Below are 17,639 nucleotides of genomic sequence, written 5' to 3'. Positions count from 1 at the left end.
CTGTAAGATGCAGTGTTCATTGTAGGGGGTGTTATTTCATGTTTATGAATTGGGAAGGGACCTCTGAGAGAGGGTGCAGAGGTACAAATGCAAGCAGTGCATGTTTTCAGTTTGTCCTTGTTTTTCCCTTGTGGTGACTTCCTGGGCTTTTTATTCCTTGGGTCACAAAGCATTTGATTTTCAGCAGTGAGCAAACATTATTCTGGTTTCTTACATGTATGTACAAGGAAATTCTGTTTGGTGAATTGCCACTTCCTGTCAAGGTGGCAAACAAGGTTTTTGTTCCCAAGCAAGCTCTCTCAGTGCTGGATGAAAAATATAATATCTGAATTAGTTCAACTGAGAAGCTGAATTCTGCCAAGGGGAAAATTTTCACACAGACAGTCTGTCACAAAATGTGAGTTATTACAAGGAGTGAAGTTACAAATTGCTGTCAAATGAGTGCTGGATGATGTTTATATGACTGTTTAGGGCAGTGCACATTTAATTATTAACTGTTATGATACAATGCCATTGTTGCTTCTGGGTCTGTATACTTTAATTTAGTGTTCTTCTGCTATTGGGATTTTCAGGCAGCTATGTCAATGCAAAACCTTCTCCTTTGAATATGGAGCTGAAGAACCTGATCTGTCAGATTCACCAGGAGACCATGTTACTACTACTGTTACCAAAAAACCCAAACAACAAACCTAAAAACAAACAATCAAAATAAAAAACAAAAGCAAAACCAAAAAAAACCCCAAACCCTGACCCCTAAAACAAAACTCCAAAACAAACATGTAAGCCAGTAGCAGTTTCTTGTGTGCAAAATGGCATAGAGCAATGTGTGAATAGTTAAAGTAACTTTAACGTCCTTCAAACACATCTGTCTGCAGGATGGAATGCTATTAGGGTTAGTTGAATTCCTGAAGGAAAGCAGCTTAGTGAAAGGTTGGGCTGAATTTCTTTCAATGAAGTACACTGAGAATTCAGGGTAATTCAGTGTAATTAACTCCAGGCCATGGATATGGGGTGGAGGAGGGCACAGTATCTTCTTGATGTGCCACAAGATCTCCAAGATTCTGAATTGCATCTTTACCCCTCACCCGCCGATAGCCCTGTCAGGCTTACGTTGACAGTCTGGGGTTGTTTCTTTCCAACATGACCAAAGAACACCAATGTCAATACAAGCTTTTTTACTCTCTTCCCTCTCATGCCTGTTTTTGTTTCAGATAATGTATAAAATGATAGATATTTCAATATCACAATCTGGGGAGCTTAACCAGTGTGTTATGGTAGTTCAGACTCTTGGCAGTAAATTCCTTGTATTTTGTTTTAAAAAAAACCCACAGTTTTTCCTCACTCTTTCTGACCCTGGAATGGTGGAAACAATCTGTTCTCATTGGGAAACACTGAATCTGTGTGAAACACAAATGTGAATAGGGATTTGTTATAAGTCTGTGGAAATTTTTTGAGGACAGTTGACTTCGTTCGATGGACAGGATTACAGTATTTCTGAATCAATGAAAGGACAATGCTTTGGAAAAGAGAGTACATGATTCAATGATGAATGAAAAGCCAGAGTTAGAAATGAAAGCCTATGCGTATTAATAAGGAAATGGAGAAACTAGATAGACTGCATTAGAATTGGTATAAATTCTAATGATTAAGGATTTTAAGACCTTCAGGGGTAAATCTACAGTTAGAAAACCTAGAAGACTCTGTAGAATTAAAGAATGTCTCTAAGGTAATGAGGAGAGTACTGAGATCCCTACCCCAGGGTAGATCAGGTCTTCTGCATTGTCTTTTTGCTGAGTCTTCTGGCCCATGGCTCGTGGTTGTGGGGCTAGAGTTCCTAAATGTCCCTCAATGGCACAGTCCAAGACAGAACAACGACCTGGTAGAGATTATCTGATCACTGCTTATGGCAGGATTACTTAAAAGTAGTCGCACTCTGTCCTTGGAACATGCGGGTTAGTGTGGCAATAGAGGACAATGGAAGAGTCAATCAAGAGTACTATGGCACATCTTAGGAGAGGTACCTCTTGTTGTAGCAGAGGTAATTTCCTTCTGTTGACATAAATTCATCCAAAATTTTCAGTTGTATGAATGTCCTCTGTAGGGATTGGTGCACGGAATATCACGTGTTGTGATGGGAAGTTGCCAGGAGGGACAGGAACCAGCTGACTCTGGGGAGGTGCTTAGGCAACAAATATAAGGAATTGTAACTGCGCAATAAATCGTTGATGACCCGTATTCCGTGAATGCTCTATGTCTTGACCCTAGTTCGGAGGGAACTAGTGCTTCCGTCCCTCACCACACGAGTAGCGAGAAACTACAGTCCTCCTTTGTAACTGAACAAAGAGCCTGTGGTAAATACACAGTTTTATCGATTCAGTGCCCAAACAGGTAAGTATAAAGGCAGGAACTGTGGGATCAGACAGACATTTTGCTCCATCCCTAACAGTGTTCAAGGACAGGTTGGACAGAGCCTTGGGCAACATGGTCTAGTGTGAGGCATCCTAGCCCATGGCAGGGGCAGCTGGAACTAGATGATCTTAAGGTGCTTTCCAACCCAAACCATTCTATGATTCTCCACAAAATTTTTGAAATCCTTCTTCTTCCTGTACATTTTATTCTGACTCCCTCTATTTCCTTTTCTATTCAAAGTGCTAAATAGTTTATATGTCTTTTGGAAACTATGGAAAATTAACCTCAATCCACAAATATTTTTATTTTTTTTTTTAATTTTTGAAATTACTGAACTGAAATATTACCAAATTTATCGTGTCTGCTTTTGGCTGAATGCATTAATGGAATTTATCCAAGTGTCCCAGATATGTATAGCTGTGGTGTCAGGAAGGGCTAACAGGACTCGTGGAGGTTTAAACAGGTGAAGCCAGACAAGAAGCACTTACCTTACAAGCACTTACTCGTAGTGAGGCAATAGTATAACATTACATACAGAGTTGATGTAATGGAAGCCGCTTTAAAAATGATGTCTGCATTAAAAATCGTATGTAAACAATATTCTGCTTTATCTTCTGCTGTGGACTGCCTTGAAATGCTTCAGCTCCCCATGCTGCAGATGTAGGCTTTTCACAGTATTACCAGGATTTGGTGCATGCATTTCACCAGTGGTTCTGGTACTGAACTAACTTGCTCATTAATGGCTTCACTGCTCATTATTTTTTCAATGCACTTTTTTTTTCTTGCCTTCTAGATTTATGATGAATGTGACTTGGGAAGGTAAAGATTTGTCCTTCACGGCAGATGGTTATCAGGCACACCCCAGGCTGGTGGTGATAGTACTCAACAACGATCGCCAGTGGGAAAAGGTGAGCATTCATTACCTCTGGGTAAAAGATGTGATGGGAGCTAGGAGAAACTTGATAGAAAGAACCCTATTAGTGACAAGTAGACAGATTAACATCATGGATGTCAATGATGATACTCTGCTGTAGCAGGTTTGTCACAACAGTTCAGAAAAGCTAATTTTACCTGATTCTGAGTAGGTATAAGGAGTTTTAACAGGGAAAACAACATATCAGCGAAGATAAACCATGTGGGTTTCAGAAGATTTCTGTGAAACACACCTTGCATTTCTTCATACAATTTAGTAAAATGAAACAGGTGACTGAAATATCTCCAGAAACTTGGGCCTCAACTACCTAAATTTGGATGGATTTGCGTACCTTGACAGCTCCAGTCAGGGTTGGTTTTTTTTGCTTGGTTTTGTGTCCTTTGACACATTTTAGAGTGAATGTATATTCTATTTTAACCTGTGAAATTTCTGTGAATTAGAGGATAACCTATGTAATGTGTACCTAAGAAGTTCAGAATCTTGACTTGTGTTCTCCTGGTAAGCAAGTGATCTTCATAAGCCTCTATATAGACTACAAGGAAAAGTGTCTTGGTATCAGGGTTAATCATATATGTGAGTAATAAAATAAAAAGTCTACAACGAGTGTTTTTTCTATAAAACTCTCACCTCAGGCTGTGATTGTTTTGCCTCTCAGTTTTGTAGGTTACCTGTGGTCCCATGTTTTAAAAACAGGGGAGCTTAGAACTGTTTGCAATATGAAACTATAGGAAAAAATGCATCTGTATCATCCAACGGTTTTATTTTAAATTCATAAAGCATGATCCTGTATTATCTAAATTGCTGCTTTTATATTTATATTTTATAGCTTTTGGATCCCATAAAGTCAACTTAAAACTCCAGTTTGTAAGACTGCAAGACTCTTCATGATGTTGAATAATAATGACAAAATAAGAATTACTGAAGGACATCTCAGTAAATATGCTAGTCATGCAAAACCATGGGGAGTAGTCCTAGATTATGCTATGTATTTTTTTATGTTCATTTGATGCAAATTTAATTCTCTGGATAAATTTAATCCTATCCAAACATGCCAATCTGAATCTTTGGAGGGATCTTTTGCTCAATAACTATTATGAAAATGTCTTACCCTATTTTAAAATTCTACAACAGTCTGCATACCATATATAAAGTTGTGGAAAAAGTGTTCTACTACTTGGGGAATATTAGTATGAGGCACAAAAGGGAGAAGACAGTTAGAGAGGCAGCCAACAATGCTAATGCGCATTTTGCACCTTGACATTTCTCTAAAGAGACCAGTCTAAGGGACAGGGGAGATAGGCTTGATGTTTTTGAAAAATGAGCTAACAACAGCAAAGAAATGGTGGATATACAAAGTGATGTTATATCCAAGAAATAACTTGAGCTTTTTTTTAACCTTCAGGCGACTCCCCTGTCAGAGAATGTAAGATTTAGTGCAGGTTTTGCTCTGTCTAGCTGTGCATGTTGTATGGCAGCAGTACACACTCCACCTGTTGCCCTGGGCTACGAGACCTCTGTAGGCTGATGCTTACATTGCCAGTTGCACAGTTTTTCACCTGGGAAATCCCTTCCTGCTCATTGCTGTGCTGGGGGGCTTCTAGGAGGAAGAGAGGAGTGACTGAAGGGAAGCTCCTGCTCAGAAAAAAACCCTATGCATTTACTCCTAGCTGCCCCTTTGCTTTAGAGCCTTTTTTTTAACAGGCCTGCCAAGTTACTTCAGTAGAAACAGCCTGCCCTAGCAGCAGCTTTCATGTCTGCTTCTCTATTGCAGGACTATGGGAAGGGGGCCAGGTTTAATTATGTCAGAGGGGAGAAGTGAGAGGCCGCCAAGAATGGGCTGTCACCACCAGAATTATTCTTCTGACCACAAGCTGATCCCTGCCTCTGTGGATGAAGACAAATAAACTGACTAATCACTTACCCTGGCAAGCTGGATGTAGCTCCCAGCTATCTCAGAGCACCCCACATTTATATCAGCAGGGCATCACTGTGCACTTCAGAAATAATAGGGCAGCTCCTCTGACTTACAGGCATGAGAAGGCCCTTGCGCAACTCCTGGTTTATTTGAACATTTTTCCAGTATCATCTCAACATCCTTTCCAAGTTGTGTTTCTCACCCCATGTCTCTTGGCTAATTTATTTCTCCTTGTTTCTTTCTCCTTGTGCTGTTTTTCTCAATTTCAAAACCGTCAAAATTACTCATCCGAGATCTAACATTTCCTGCTCTGAATTTCCAGACAGGCACATGCTTTTACTTCTAGTGACAGTATCAGTATCACAGAACTGTTTTATTAAAGTCTTATTAAATATCCTCAATCTTATATGGAAAGCATCAGTTCCTAGAATCTAATTATATGATTTACTCATGTGAAAAACTGACAATGCAACAGCCTGCTAATCCTTGTGATGTAACTAATGTACATAGAAAATGAGAGTAGCTAGTTTTATTATATATGTTAGAAAGACTAATTGTGGTTTATGTGCAAGATTTAATATTAAAACTCATTCTTCTTTGAGTTTAATATAATAATCTGCTTTTACTTAAATACTGTTTCTCTTGGTGTCTAAATTGATATATTTGACTCGAAGCTTGAGGTTATAGCAAATCCGTTCAACCATAGTTGAACCATACATCTCTAAGAAATAGAGATGCCTTCCTAGAAAAATAAGTTTCTATTTCTTTTCAAATGACTCAGTATCAAAAGTCGGAGGTCGTAATTTCACATGTAAATGTCTTGAGTGAGGAATTTGTCCCATATCAGATTCTAAAAAAAGCTGGTTGAATGATAATAGTTTGAAGACTGAAAAACACTTTTGGGCATGTTCAAACATGCATCCAGTAAGATATTGTGACAGGTCCTAAAGCAGCTACTCAAACTTCTGACATCAACGTTCATATTCTTGCTGCTAATCTTGACAGGCACAGGGGCTGCTGTTTTCGGGCAAGAGATTTTTAAAAAGATAAGCTTAATGTGCTTGTTTCAGTGAAACCTGAAGCGTGTCAGTGTTGCCCAAATATCACCAAAGCGCTGCAGGAACACTGTGCCTAGTGCTAAAAAGTCCTCAGAGGTCCAGCAATACCACCTGCAGCTCCTCCATTAAGCTTATCTTAGTGAGGTGTGACCTGGGTCTCATCCCTGGCCCATTAACTTCACTGAATTGCAAACTTCAGTCTGTTAGTGTTTTTTAGTCCTTTTTAATGTGGAAATAAAACCAATCAGTCCAATATTAAAATCATATACTAGCATATAATTAACAGGGGCAAAATTACATGATTCAATTAACTGTGCAGATCATATATGTTAAGTAAGGTAGGGAAGACTGTATAACATTTAAAGATGAGTGTATTCTATGTGTGAAGATGAGTTTCAGGGTAAAACGATTCTTTCTGGTGCTCCCCCAGGTAGATACAGATAACATAACTGTGGTGGTGTGTATTCTGGGTGAATTTGTGAAATATAAATATATTTTTGTAGCCACTGAATTTTTACAAGAAGCAACAGTAACGGGAACTACACGGCACAATTGCAAGTTAAATGCCACTGCAAGAACCGTTACTTACATCTGGGTTTATTCTAAACATAACCAATCATCTTCCACTTTCTGTTAATGCAGGATTTAATGTGGAACTTGATTTTGCTCTGATTAACTAGCATATGCCAGATTTACAAGCTCTGTGTGAAGTTGTACACATTTGCCTCTAAGTAGGAATGAGTGGGCAGAGGGTGTGCAATTCCTGCCTGGAATAAATGAACCAAGGTCTTCACAGAGAGCTCCATCTGGCTACTAACATCCACCATCATGTAGCTGAGAAAAGACAGCTATTATATCTAATGGTATAGCTGAAACTTCAGTAGACAAGAACTGAAAAACCTGACACTCAGATTGCTGACAGAGGTTTTTGTCAGAGTCCTGTCATAATAAAAAGTCACTTAGATGGTACAGGGCAGTTTCTTATGAAATCTCAATTGATTTCAGAGAAGGGATCGTGATATTTGAAAGATCCTGATGCCTCACGGTAGAGATTCCTTAAAAGCTGTAAAAAAATGCATCTGTTTTGACTAGAACAAATGAAATTGGGCTATCTAATCATCCATTTGCTGGTATATCTTTTGTGAGTGGCTCTGTGGCCTAACATGATATATTATCTTTGCTCATAGCAGAAACAGAATGCTCTTTAACATCTGCTGGGTTGTCATTTTCTTTGTTCCATCCATGTTGATTAGTGTATTTAGTCTTCCTGTAAATGTGCCTAGCCTGACACTTACTGTCGAGTGAAAACTGCATATTGTTTCTGTATCAGTGAGCTTTTACTTAGCTGAAAGGCCTTTCCTTTGACCTTTCTGTACGGAAGTGTTTGAATTGCATCAATTATTATGCAGCATTTCTTAAATTGTGTTCCCAAGGAAGATGGTTCCCTCCTCTCTGCTGCTATAAAGGAGTCACGGCTACTATGGAAAGCAGTGGTGAAGCGTGCTTCACTTCCGTTCATTACAGCCAGTATCGAAGAGGGGTTTAAAGAGTAGGAGGACTTTCAGGGCAGCCCTTCCTCTCTGGAGGTCAGGGTATGGCTACCTGAACATCTCTGGAGAGCTGTAAGATCTTGACTGAGTGCAGAGCCGACAGAAAGTCATCCCTCACTGGGAGGAGGAGAAAGGAGATGCCAATTTGTTTAGCTCTTTGCCTTTACCTCATAAAATGGCTGCTTTGGCCTGAGTTTGAACTCTTGCACTACATAGAGTGATATGGCACATTTCCCGGTACCAAAACTATACTAGCTGCTGAGGATTTGGTGAGTGCCAAATCCTCATTTATCAACTAATTCTATGTTGATAAATGAGGCCATAGGAGGTGTTAATTTTTCTTTCTCCTGTTTGTTTATTCTCTCTCTGGGTGCTGTGTTTGCAGCAGTGCTGGGCCCTTCCTGTCAGCAGCAGGGGAGGCAATGAGGGAAGGGCCTTGCATTTGCAGAACCTGCCTGAGATTTTGCAGCAAATTTTGAGAGCCTCAGAGCCTTATATGTGCATTTTTAAACCACACAGGACTGTAAAACACTCCCTATTGACAAGACATGAAAGTGCTTGCATCATATTTTGTCATTTAAATTTAGCTAGCATTGTGTAATATGGACCTTCAGACCCACGAAGTGACACAAAGATTTGCAGTAGAAGGTACGCAGCAGATGCTGCATCTGGAGGAAGGATTTTGCTCTTGTGTTTTGTTCTGCAGCTGCTTTTATTGTTAACCCAACAAACTCAATTTATGCTTTCTAGTTATTGGCTGTAAACCTGCCAGGGTAGCTCTTCCCTGGGAGCAGAAAAGTGTGATGAAGTAAAAGTAGTAAATAGTTTTTATATAAAGCAAGATTAGTTAGATTTTGCATTTGCTCAACATCAGTTTCTTCACAAAAGTGGGACAGCTCAGAAAGTATGTTTGCAATATGTATGTGTGGTTAGTGTGGAAAGAACATCCCTGAAGATTTTTCTCTTTTCAAAGGCTTAGTTTGTTCCTGGGAGTGCATTTAGTATCCGTGTTGTCATGTAACATTTTTTCTTACAAAAGGATGATGTCTGTATATTGTGTACAGATCCCATCTGCTGGGAAGAGGGTGACAGGACCGAGTTATTTGTTTTCTGTGAGATGTGCTGGTGTGACAGACTTCGTTTTCATGCCAGCACTGGCACGTAAGGGAGAACACACTCCGCTCTTTTCTCTCTGTGCTCCGGATCTGGCCTTGCTCTTTTTCTCTGTATGATGGTCTCTGTGATGGTGTGTGATTAGCAGTTTGTCAGACATCCATGTATTATTTAGAGAGTGTTTCAGGGTGCAGCGGGAGAGGGGTCTTCATGGGATACAGCAATGTGTAAGCTTGCAAACTGTATGTCTTTCTTAGGCTAGCTGTTCCACAGAAACGCACCAAATACTTCATTATCACCCTCCTTACCTGCAGTCTTCGAAAGATAAAGAGGCTGTATGAAGTGGTCAAACTGTGTATGTAATACAAGGAGTTTGTAATGTGCTTTAGACAACAGTGGATGAGGTGAGGGCCCTATGATGGCTAATTCAGCCTGACATCAAACAAGCTCTCAGCTATTTTCTGCTTTCCTTCCTGTATCCTGTAGAGATTAAACCAAACAGAATATTCCAGACTGCATATGAAGATGGAGAAAATAGGAAAGAATGCACACGTTCAAAAGAAAGTGATATATGTACCATTGCAAGTCTGCACCTGAAGCTAAGTTTTGCACATACAATAGTGAATATAGTTTTGCTTATTCCACAGCTTTTCTGTGTCAGTTCAACCCTTCACTCTGTAAAAAAGCGATATAATCAATTGCACAAGGATGTTGAAAGAACTAAATAATATCTGAAGTATATATATATAAAAAAACATATATACGTAGTGTTATGTGATTCACTGTTGAAACAGTATTTTTTATGAAAGTTTCGAAGTCTTTTGCCCATAAATAAGGATTTTTATAATTTGGGCCAGGATCCTTCCCAAAAATGATTCTGTTGCCCTTTTTTCAAATGACGGTCATCTTCTGTATTTCTCTGGCATCAAGGCCACATCATTATCAGTTTTAACTAAGAATGACAGAAACTTACCATAAATCTCTCAATATTTTGTGGCATTTCCACATAGTACAGTAAAAGCATTTGCATGCAGTTTTGACAGTTCTGTGATGGAGCACGTCTGCATTTTTTGAGCATTATCCTCAGCATGACTTTTCTTTTTAAGAAAATGTTTGTTTTACAAATACAAACAATGGCGTTTATGAATTTCAAATCTTTCTTAATGCAGTTTACCTTCCCCTTCCATTTTTTGAATCTAGCAATGCAGATATTCCAGTGTATCTGCTGTGAATAATCTAATTTTCACTTTTTATTTCTCTAGTAATATTAATTGGATTTCTAGTAATATTAATTGGATTCTTAGGAGGCTCTATTTCTAGATACACTTTTGTGTTCTTCGCACTCTAAGCATGCTATTCTCTTCTCCATTGCATGACTTGCTATAGAGCATAACTAAATTAAGTTAATTCAGTGTAAGGTTGAATGCCTAAATCAAATTTTCAGACCTGTCTTTGAACTATTCAGTAATTTCATCTTTCAGGTTGCATAATCCAGAAGTCCAAATATTCCTTCTGCACTTTATTTAATGCTCTATTAAAGGGCTGTCATTCTAAAAAAGCCATGCTACCTAAATGAAAAAGAGATTTTACACATTTAACAGAACACGCTTTACAAAAGTAGCTATATTTTTTTCCCATGTTCTACATGTGCCTTAAGGTGCTAAGGAAATGGTTTGTCAGCACATAAGATTTTGAAACAGCAGATGGTTGCAGGTGAAGATGACTTTGAGTTACACCAAAATGGGCATTGGTGGGGATTTTATATATTCTTAATCTTTCAAGAAAGAGGAAAGGGATGCAGATAAGACTGAGCAAACTGCCCTCGTTCATCTAATTTCTTGTCATACACCAAGTTTAAATGTTTAATCTTATACTGGCTTCATTTAAATTCAGGATGGCTGAGCCTGCCACACCAGCTCAAATATGTGAGATTTTTCTTGGAATGTGTCTCTGGTTGCCTAGTGTTACTGAGCTGTGCTTTCAGCCGAGTTCTCTGGGCAGTAGTCTTGCCTTCAGGACCTAGGAAAAAATGGTTATCCTGACCAACACAAAGTTTTGAAATCTTAAAACTGTTTCTATTCTGTTTTTTAGAGGGGAAAAAAAATTAAAAAGTTAAAATTTCAAATTCTATGAATCAGTAACCCGAACAAAACAAGATGAAAGAATGGATTGGACTAGTTTAAATTCTTTCACCTCAAGTTTATCTCTACATATTCTGATAAATTAGCATGTATTTCTAACATGTAGAAATTAGCATTCAGGTAGCAAGTGCAGAACTGTGAGTACAGTGTCTTCATTAAAACATTTCTATTTCTGTTTACAAGCTATTTCAAATGGTGGGTTTATGTTTTTAACAGTGAACAACACACTTTCTGAGCTGTTTTTTTCTACCCATCTCCCATCCTATCAAAAGGTAATTCTGGCAGCTGGCCTGTGCAGTATTTTAACTCCCTTTTGTCCTTGGGCTACTCTTTTCCAAGCAGCGATGGCTTGAAGACTGAGGAGATAAGAAAAAGCTTCTGAATGGCAAAGAGTTCCCTTAAGATGGATTAAGTACAAGTAAGAAGTTTGAGGCAGCAGGTGGAAAGAATAAGATAGTAATTCTTCATTGTAGTGGTAACATCTCCACATCAGAAGCATTGTGTGTCTATCTTTGTGTAAATTTACCACTATTTATTTTTGTGGACCTGTTAGTCTTTGATAGACTGGCCATGAAAATTGTTTTCAGTCTCTGCTAAGAGTGTGCAGAGTTACTGTTCACTACTGCTCCGTATTGGAGGTTTGTAGTTTCACCTGCAAATTAATGTTCCAATCATTTGTCATTAAAATTAGAAAATGTTGCATGAAGAATCAGGGATACCAATATTAGTAGGTAAGCATGCTAATTTAAACCTTTTATCTCAAACCTAAATGCTTGGATTTTGTTGGAGGATGCCACGTTTAGTGCATTTCATCAGTAGTTATAATGCTCATGAAGTAGCACACTGTAAATGAGTGCTCCAAAACACTGGAGGCAATTGAATTTTGAAGCTGTCTGGTTGGTAAACTATTTCACTCTGAAAGGTTTTATTCAAATATCACTGTTGTCTCCTACTGAGAACAGCAACTGAACTTTTCGTAGTCTACTTTTCAGATTTTACGTATGAACTTTATTTATGTTCTAGAGCATTTGTAGTGACCTTCACAGGTGAAACCAGGACTTGTAATGCTGCTTTTACCTCAGATATTTTGCTTTGTTGTCATTGGTAAGCCACTTAACAGTCAGTGTTGAATAAGGACAAAACAAAGAATCATAGAATAGTTAGGGTTGGAAAGGACCTTGAGATCATCTAGTTCCAACCCCCCTGCCATGGGCAGGGACACCACACACTAAACCACGTCACCCAAGACTCTATCCAGCCTGGCCTTGAACACTAAGGTTTTCGTGCTAATTTTTAGACTTTATAAGCAGAGCAGACCTCTTTGTAATGTTCTGAAATACAATGAGCATGTGTAGTTGTTATAAGCTGTTGTTTTTTTCCCTAAGCATTTGAAAGTTTTAAAGGCATCCAAAATAGATATTGACTGGAAGTAATACTAGATCTGACTAACGTGACATAAATGCTGATCCTGCAGGACACCTATATAGAGATGTAATTTCATAAATTCTCTTTTTTATAATGGGCACATGCTCATGTTTTAGTTTTGCTTATTCTACAGCTTTTCTGTGTCATTTCAACCCTTCACTCTGTAACAAAGGGATATTATCAATTGCACAAGGATGTTTAAAGAACTAAATAATAGATGAAGTTACAAAACATTGTATCTTCATAAATAATACCATTCATATGCTTAGTAACAATGCTATAATTAGTTCTCCACAAGCTAAATGGCTTCTAATAAAAATATTAAAATCCTACCATGTTTTAATTATGTGCTTTAATTGCATAAAACTAAATTCTTACCCTCCACTTAAAATAAACAAACAAACAAACAAAAAAAACCCAAGGTGTTTTGATCATTCAGAGCTGTAGCAGGATGATAAAAGTGTAACATGTAATCTTTAACAGTATAGCTATTTTAAAATCAAAATATCAAATAAATATTGAAACTGTTCACTTGTGAGTCCAGCATCAGCAGCAAAGAAAATTCAACACTGCACTAACCATCTATAAATTGGAGCAAACACATCCAACAGAAACATTTCCCAACAGAAGGAGCGACCTACAGGTTCTTTCCAACTACTTCTCATTTGCCATTCTTAGTTCACCAGTGAAGATTTTCAGAGCTTTACAGCCTTTTGCCTTTCTACCATTCTTCATGACATTGACATCTTTCTCTTGTACTTTTTTTCATTGTCCTTTCTGACACTGTGAGTTACTTGTGCTGGTGGTAGCAGGGATGACTTGCAATATACATGCAATTTGTATACCATATAAAGTCCAGATGAAGTCACTAACACTCTGGGACTGCAGTGCTAGACCTCTTTGGACAGAGAAATAGGGATGCCCCTGAGACCCAAGGCAAGGTCTTAATTTTTAGTTATTTTTTAAAATAAGTTTACAATGAGTGCATATTTGGATAAATACGTGGAAGTCAACAGATGAATTTTGGATCTAACTTTAGAGATTCGCTCAACATGCAATACTTCCATAAAAATACATCAAAAGAACTTAGCATTTCCCCAAAATCAGCTGTTTAAAAATATGACTGGTTATATCCTCCTCAGAATAATAAAATGGCAGCTACACCGGTTGAAGAATGAAAGAGTACCATGATTCCTTTCTCAACAGCATCAAAGCAGTCGTTACACTTTTAATAGGACCAGGTGAACTCATACTGTGGTGGGCAGCTCGCATTCCTGTTGGTCCATGTGATAGTGATGCAGGTGCAGTGCAGCTTGCAGAGGGAAGTAAGTGCTTCAGGGTTCAGCAGATCTGCCTCCTCCCAGAATCCTGTACTGAGTGATTTAGGAAGGCAGGTGCTGCCACTATACAAGTCTGAGCACACAAATGCAACTGAGCCTCAGTCACGTTTCGTTTCTTCTTGCTGCTTGGAATAGGCAGACGGTCGGGCACGTTTTCCACTTCTGAAATACATCCTAATACTTGGCACGTTTGCTGTTCAACTGAAGCACCGAGCTGGCTGGAAATCTCCCCATTCCAGATGGCCAACTTCATGGCGTACTTATGGCATAGATACGAACAACACCATGTAAGCTAATATAAACCAGTACAGACTCAGCTGTGGATGCAGTTATATACCATAACTTGATGATACAACTGCTTTTGCAATATAACTGCCTCACACAGAGTTAGACAGGTTTGTTTCTCCATGTTTGAAATAGTTTTTGTATGAAATCACATGTATGAAATCACACAGATTTCATCCATTGTGTTTTGGTTAAATTCCATGCTACAAGTGTATGTATAAATCCTGTGCCCAGTTCCCATTGATTTAGGTGGGAATTCCTAATTCCCTTGAGATATTTTGAATTTCCTCCTTTAAATGTATAGAGATTTGGCGTCTCTGCCTCCTGCATTAAAGTTCAGCAAAACATCTTGAATTATAAACAAGATGGAAAGGAAACTGCAAAGGGTACGTGCTTGTATGCTTCCCTAGATAGGAATGGAAATAAATCAAGTTCTTTGGAAATGTTTGTGATTTATTTTAAAGTCTTTAGAAGACAGAAGGCAGATGACAATTTTTTACAGGTTTTTTAGGACACAAGTCATTGTACTGTTAATTCCCATAATTTTCCTTGCAAAAGAAATATTTTAGCAGTCTCATGGTTATGTTATCGTTTTTCAGCTTAAGCAACTAAAGAATTATTCAAATGAATTAGGTTATAAATGTTGTGGATTACTAACTCATTTATATTATCTGTCATTGTTACTTGGATAGAACATGCAATTTTATGTTGCAATTAGATTTATGGATACAAAGTAGTTCAACAATCTGAAGAAGCAAATGCCAGAATTTTCAAAATATTTAAATCATATGCCCCTTCCTGGTCTTCTGGAAGTGGAAAGAAATGTAGCTTAGTTTAGAAGGGATAAGGTATAATAGTAAATAAATAGACAATTTTAATGTAAAGTGGGGAGTGCTTTCTTAAACTCCCTTAGCAGTTGGAATTAATTGAAGCAGAATAAAATATGTTATTTGTAATAAGAATTAAATCATGCACAATTGTACTTGTACTTACTAGAAATGTCATTTGGCCTGCCTCAGGTACAATGATAAAGGCTTTCACAATGGCTTTCAAACCATAAAAATAGAAGAGTCTTCTTTTTGAGAAGATGCAGAAATTATATTATGGTACTTTGGTTCTCAATCTGATTTATATGTGTGTGGGGGGGTGTAGTTTATTTTTCTGGTTTGCTGCTGGTTTCTTTTACTTTTTTTTTTTTTTTTTTGATAACTGTTTTTTCATTACTGCAAGATGGTCCTGACTATAAGTGGCGTATCTGGTTGCTGTTCTGGCTCAAATGGAAATGATGCATATCAAATTTCAGCACAGCTATGGCAAGGTTATAGATAGTGTTAACTGATGTCAGCCAGCTTTATAAAGCTGTTATCTCTTAAGATTTTACCTTATTTGTCTTCAGCACAGTGCATTTTCTCACTTCATGCAATTACTGAAAAGTTCTAAGTAATTTTGATAACAAAACCCCAAGGCAACCATCTTTGCAATGTAATTTCCTGTACCTGTATTCCAGCACATTTAATATTAGCTCTCATTTGTCAAATGAGACATCAGCACATCAGCAGCCTGTGTATCTTGGCATTTCAGGTGGGGAAATGGGAGAACAACTCCCTGAGCCTGAAGTACTCTGTCTGGCCAAGGTACAGCTCTTTCGCAGACAGTGACCCTGACGATAACCATTTGAATATTGTCACCCTGGAAGAGGCTCCCTTTGTCATTGTTGAGGATGTGGATCCTTTGATGGAAAGTTGCCAGAAAAACACTGTGCCATGTCGTAAATTTGTCAAAATTAAGTAAGTAAATACACAACATTCCTTTTTTTTTTTTCCCCTGAGTGAAAACTATATTCCCCTATTTGCTTATTTCATCATATAACTGTTTTCTGATACTTTGCTGTTTTCGTCTTGCTTCCAATCTTTGCTTTTCCTTCTGTATTTCATTTCTGCTTTCTTTTTCTATTTCCCACATTGTATACTCTTGATTGCACATCTTCTTTATTGTTGATATAAATAAGTTGAAAGGTTCTGGTTATAGACACAGAATTCACATTGGATTAACAACATAGTAAGTGTATAGCAAATTCAAAGTCAATTACAATTAGCCCTTTTCAGTCACATGGAAGAAGAATGCACTCTAAAATAAGATTGCTTTAATGAGTCCTCTTTGAATTCTTTCCATTTATGTTGAAATATGCCTGTTTTAATTTGTCTTTAACAATTTGAGAGTATCTCCTCATGTATGTTTATGCTGAAATTTGGTACAGGATAAACTACTCCAGCATAAAAAAGCACTATGGCACACCATATAGAGACAAGTCCCCCGCTTTGATTGCTTTGCAGAAGTCTTTAGAAATCAGTGGAAAATTTATCTTTGTGAATTTATTAGTGTTGATTCACCATTCTGTGCTTCAGTCTACGTATTTATGAACAGACTATAAAAACATTTTTTTACTGAGCAGGTGGTAGGGACTATAAGACATGTTTCTGAAGATTTCCAGAGACTCCTAAATGGTTGTGTACATGCTTCCTGAAGTCCAGAAAAATGTTTCTTTTGACATAACTGTAGTTGGTGAAGTTTTAAACTAGTTTTGTTTTAGTTCTGAATTCTTTCAAAGGCTTTAAAATATTGCCTTGGCTTCTGAAGACACATACTAGAAAGATCTTAGAGTCATGAAATTAACATTTCAGAAAAAAAATAAAGGGAAACCCTTGTGTTTGCACTCAAAGGTGGCCTGAAATTCACCTTCTCAAAGTACAGAAAAAGGTGCAGCATTCATTTTCAGTACAGGGAACTGCTGTGCTTTTAGGTAACATACATGTTGGGAATTTTTCTAATTACTAAATAACATGTAGTCTTCTGTCTTGAGAATAAAAGTAATAAATGTTTAATCAAAGTCTAAGAGAGAGATTATTGAGAGGAGACTATGTCTTGATGGAGAAGTGCAAGAGGCTAGATGCTGAAGCAGAAAGTATGTCATAAAAGGTCTACTCTTCCATTTATTTCTCATCAAGCAACTGTGTTATGACTAGTAAGAGCTACAAATACCATATAAAGCATCCTGTGGATTATTTCTCCATCGATTCAGGAAAACCTGGTCACTCACAAGTATGACAAAATGTCATTTCAGAGTATGCTGAATTTTGCTATTGTGGTTCTTCTGTTTTTCCCATTAGAAATGTTTGTCTTTCTTCTCTGTTGACAGCAACTCAACTAATGAGGGGACTAATGTAAAGAAGTGCTGCAAAGGATTCTGCATTGATATCTTGAAGAAGTTGTCTAAAACTGTCAAGTTCACCTATGACCTGTATTTGGTGACTAATGGGAAACATGGCAAAAAAGTCAATAATGTGTGGAATGGAATGATTGGTGAAGTAAGTTCTGTTAGGTAAAAGATCTCTTAAGTAAGAACTTAGCAATGTTTGTTCTTCATTATTTTGGAGAAATGAGGTATTCTGTACTGAGTAATATTGGTGGT

General features: G+C 37.8%; 1 protein-coding gene across 1 annotated transcript in view; it reads left to right on the top strand.

Annotated features, from left to right (window-relative positions):
- GRIN2A (glutamate ionotropic receptor NMDA type subunit 2A) overlaps positions 1-17,639 on the top strand; it is a gene marked incomplete at both ends in the record, with an annotated part of 179,307 nt that overhangs the window by 111,989 nt on the left and 49,679 nt on the right. The window contains 3 exons of the mRNA XM_080618947.1: positions 3,203-3,317; positions 15,752-15,957; positions 17,367-17,535. Of these exons, the coding sequence (XP_080475073.1) occupies positions 3,203-3,317; positions 15,752-15,957; positions 17,367-17,535 (490 nt within the window). The remainder of the gene's footprint in view (positions 1-3,202; positions 3,318-15,751; positions 15,958-17,366; positions 17,536-17,639) is intronic.

The sequence above is a fragment of the Psittacula echo genome, assembly GCF_963264785.1.
Source record: "Psittacula echo genome assembly, chromosome: 5".
NCBI lineage: Eukaryota > Metazoa > Chordata > Aves > Psittaciformes > Psittacidae > Psittacula > Psittacula echo.
This window is presented reverse-complemented; position numbering and strand designations above follow the sequence as displayed.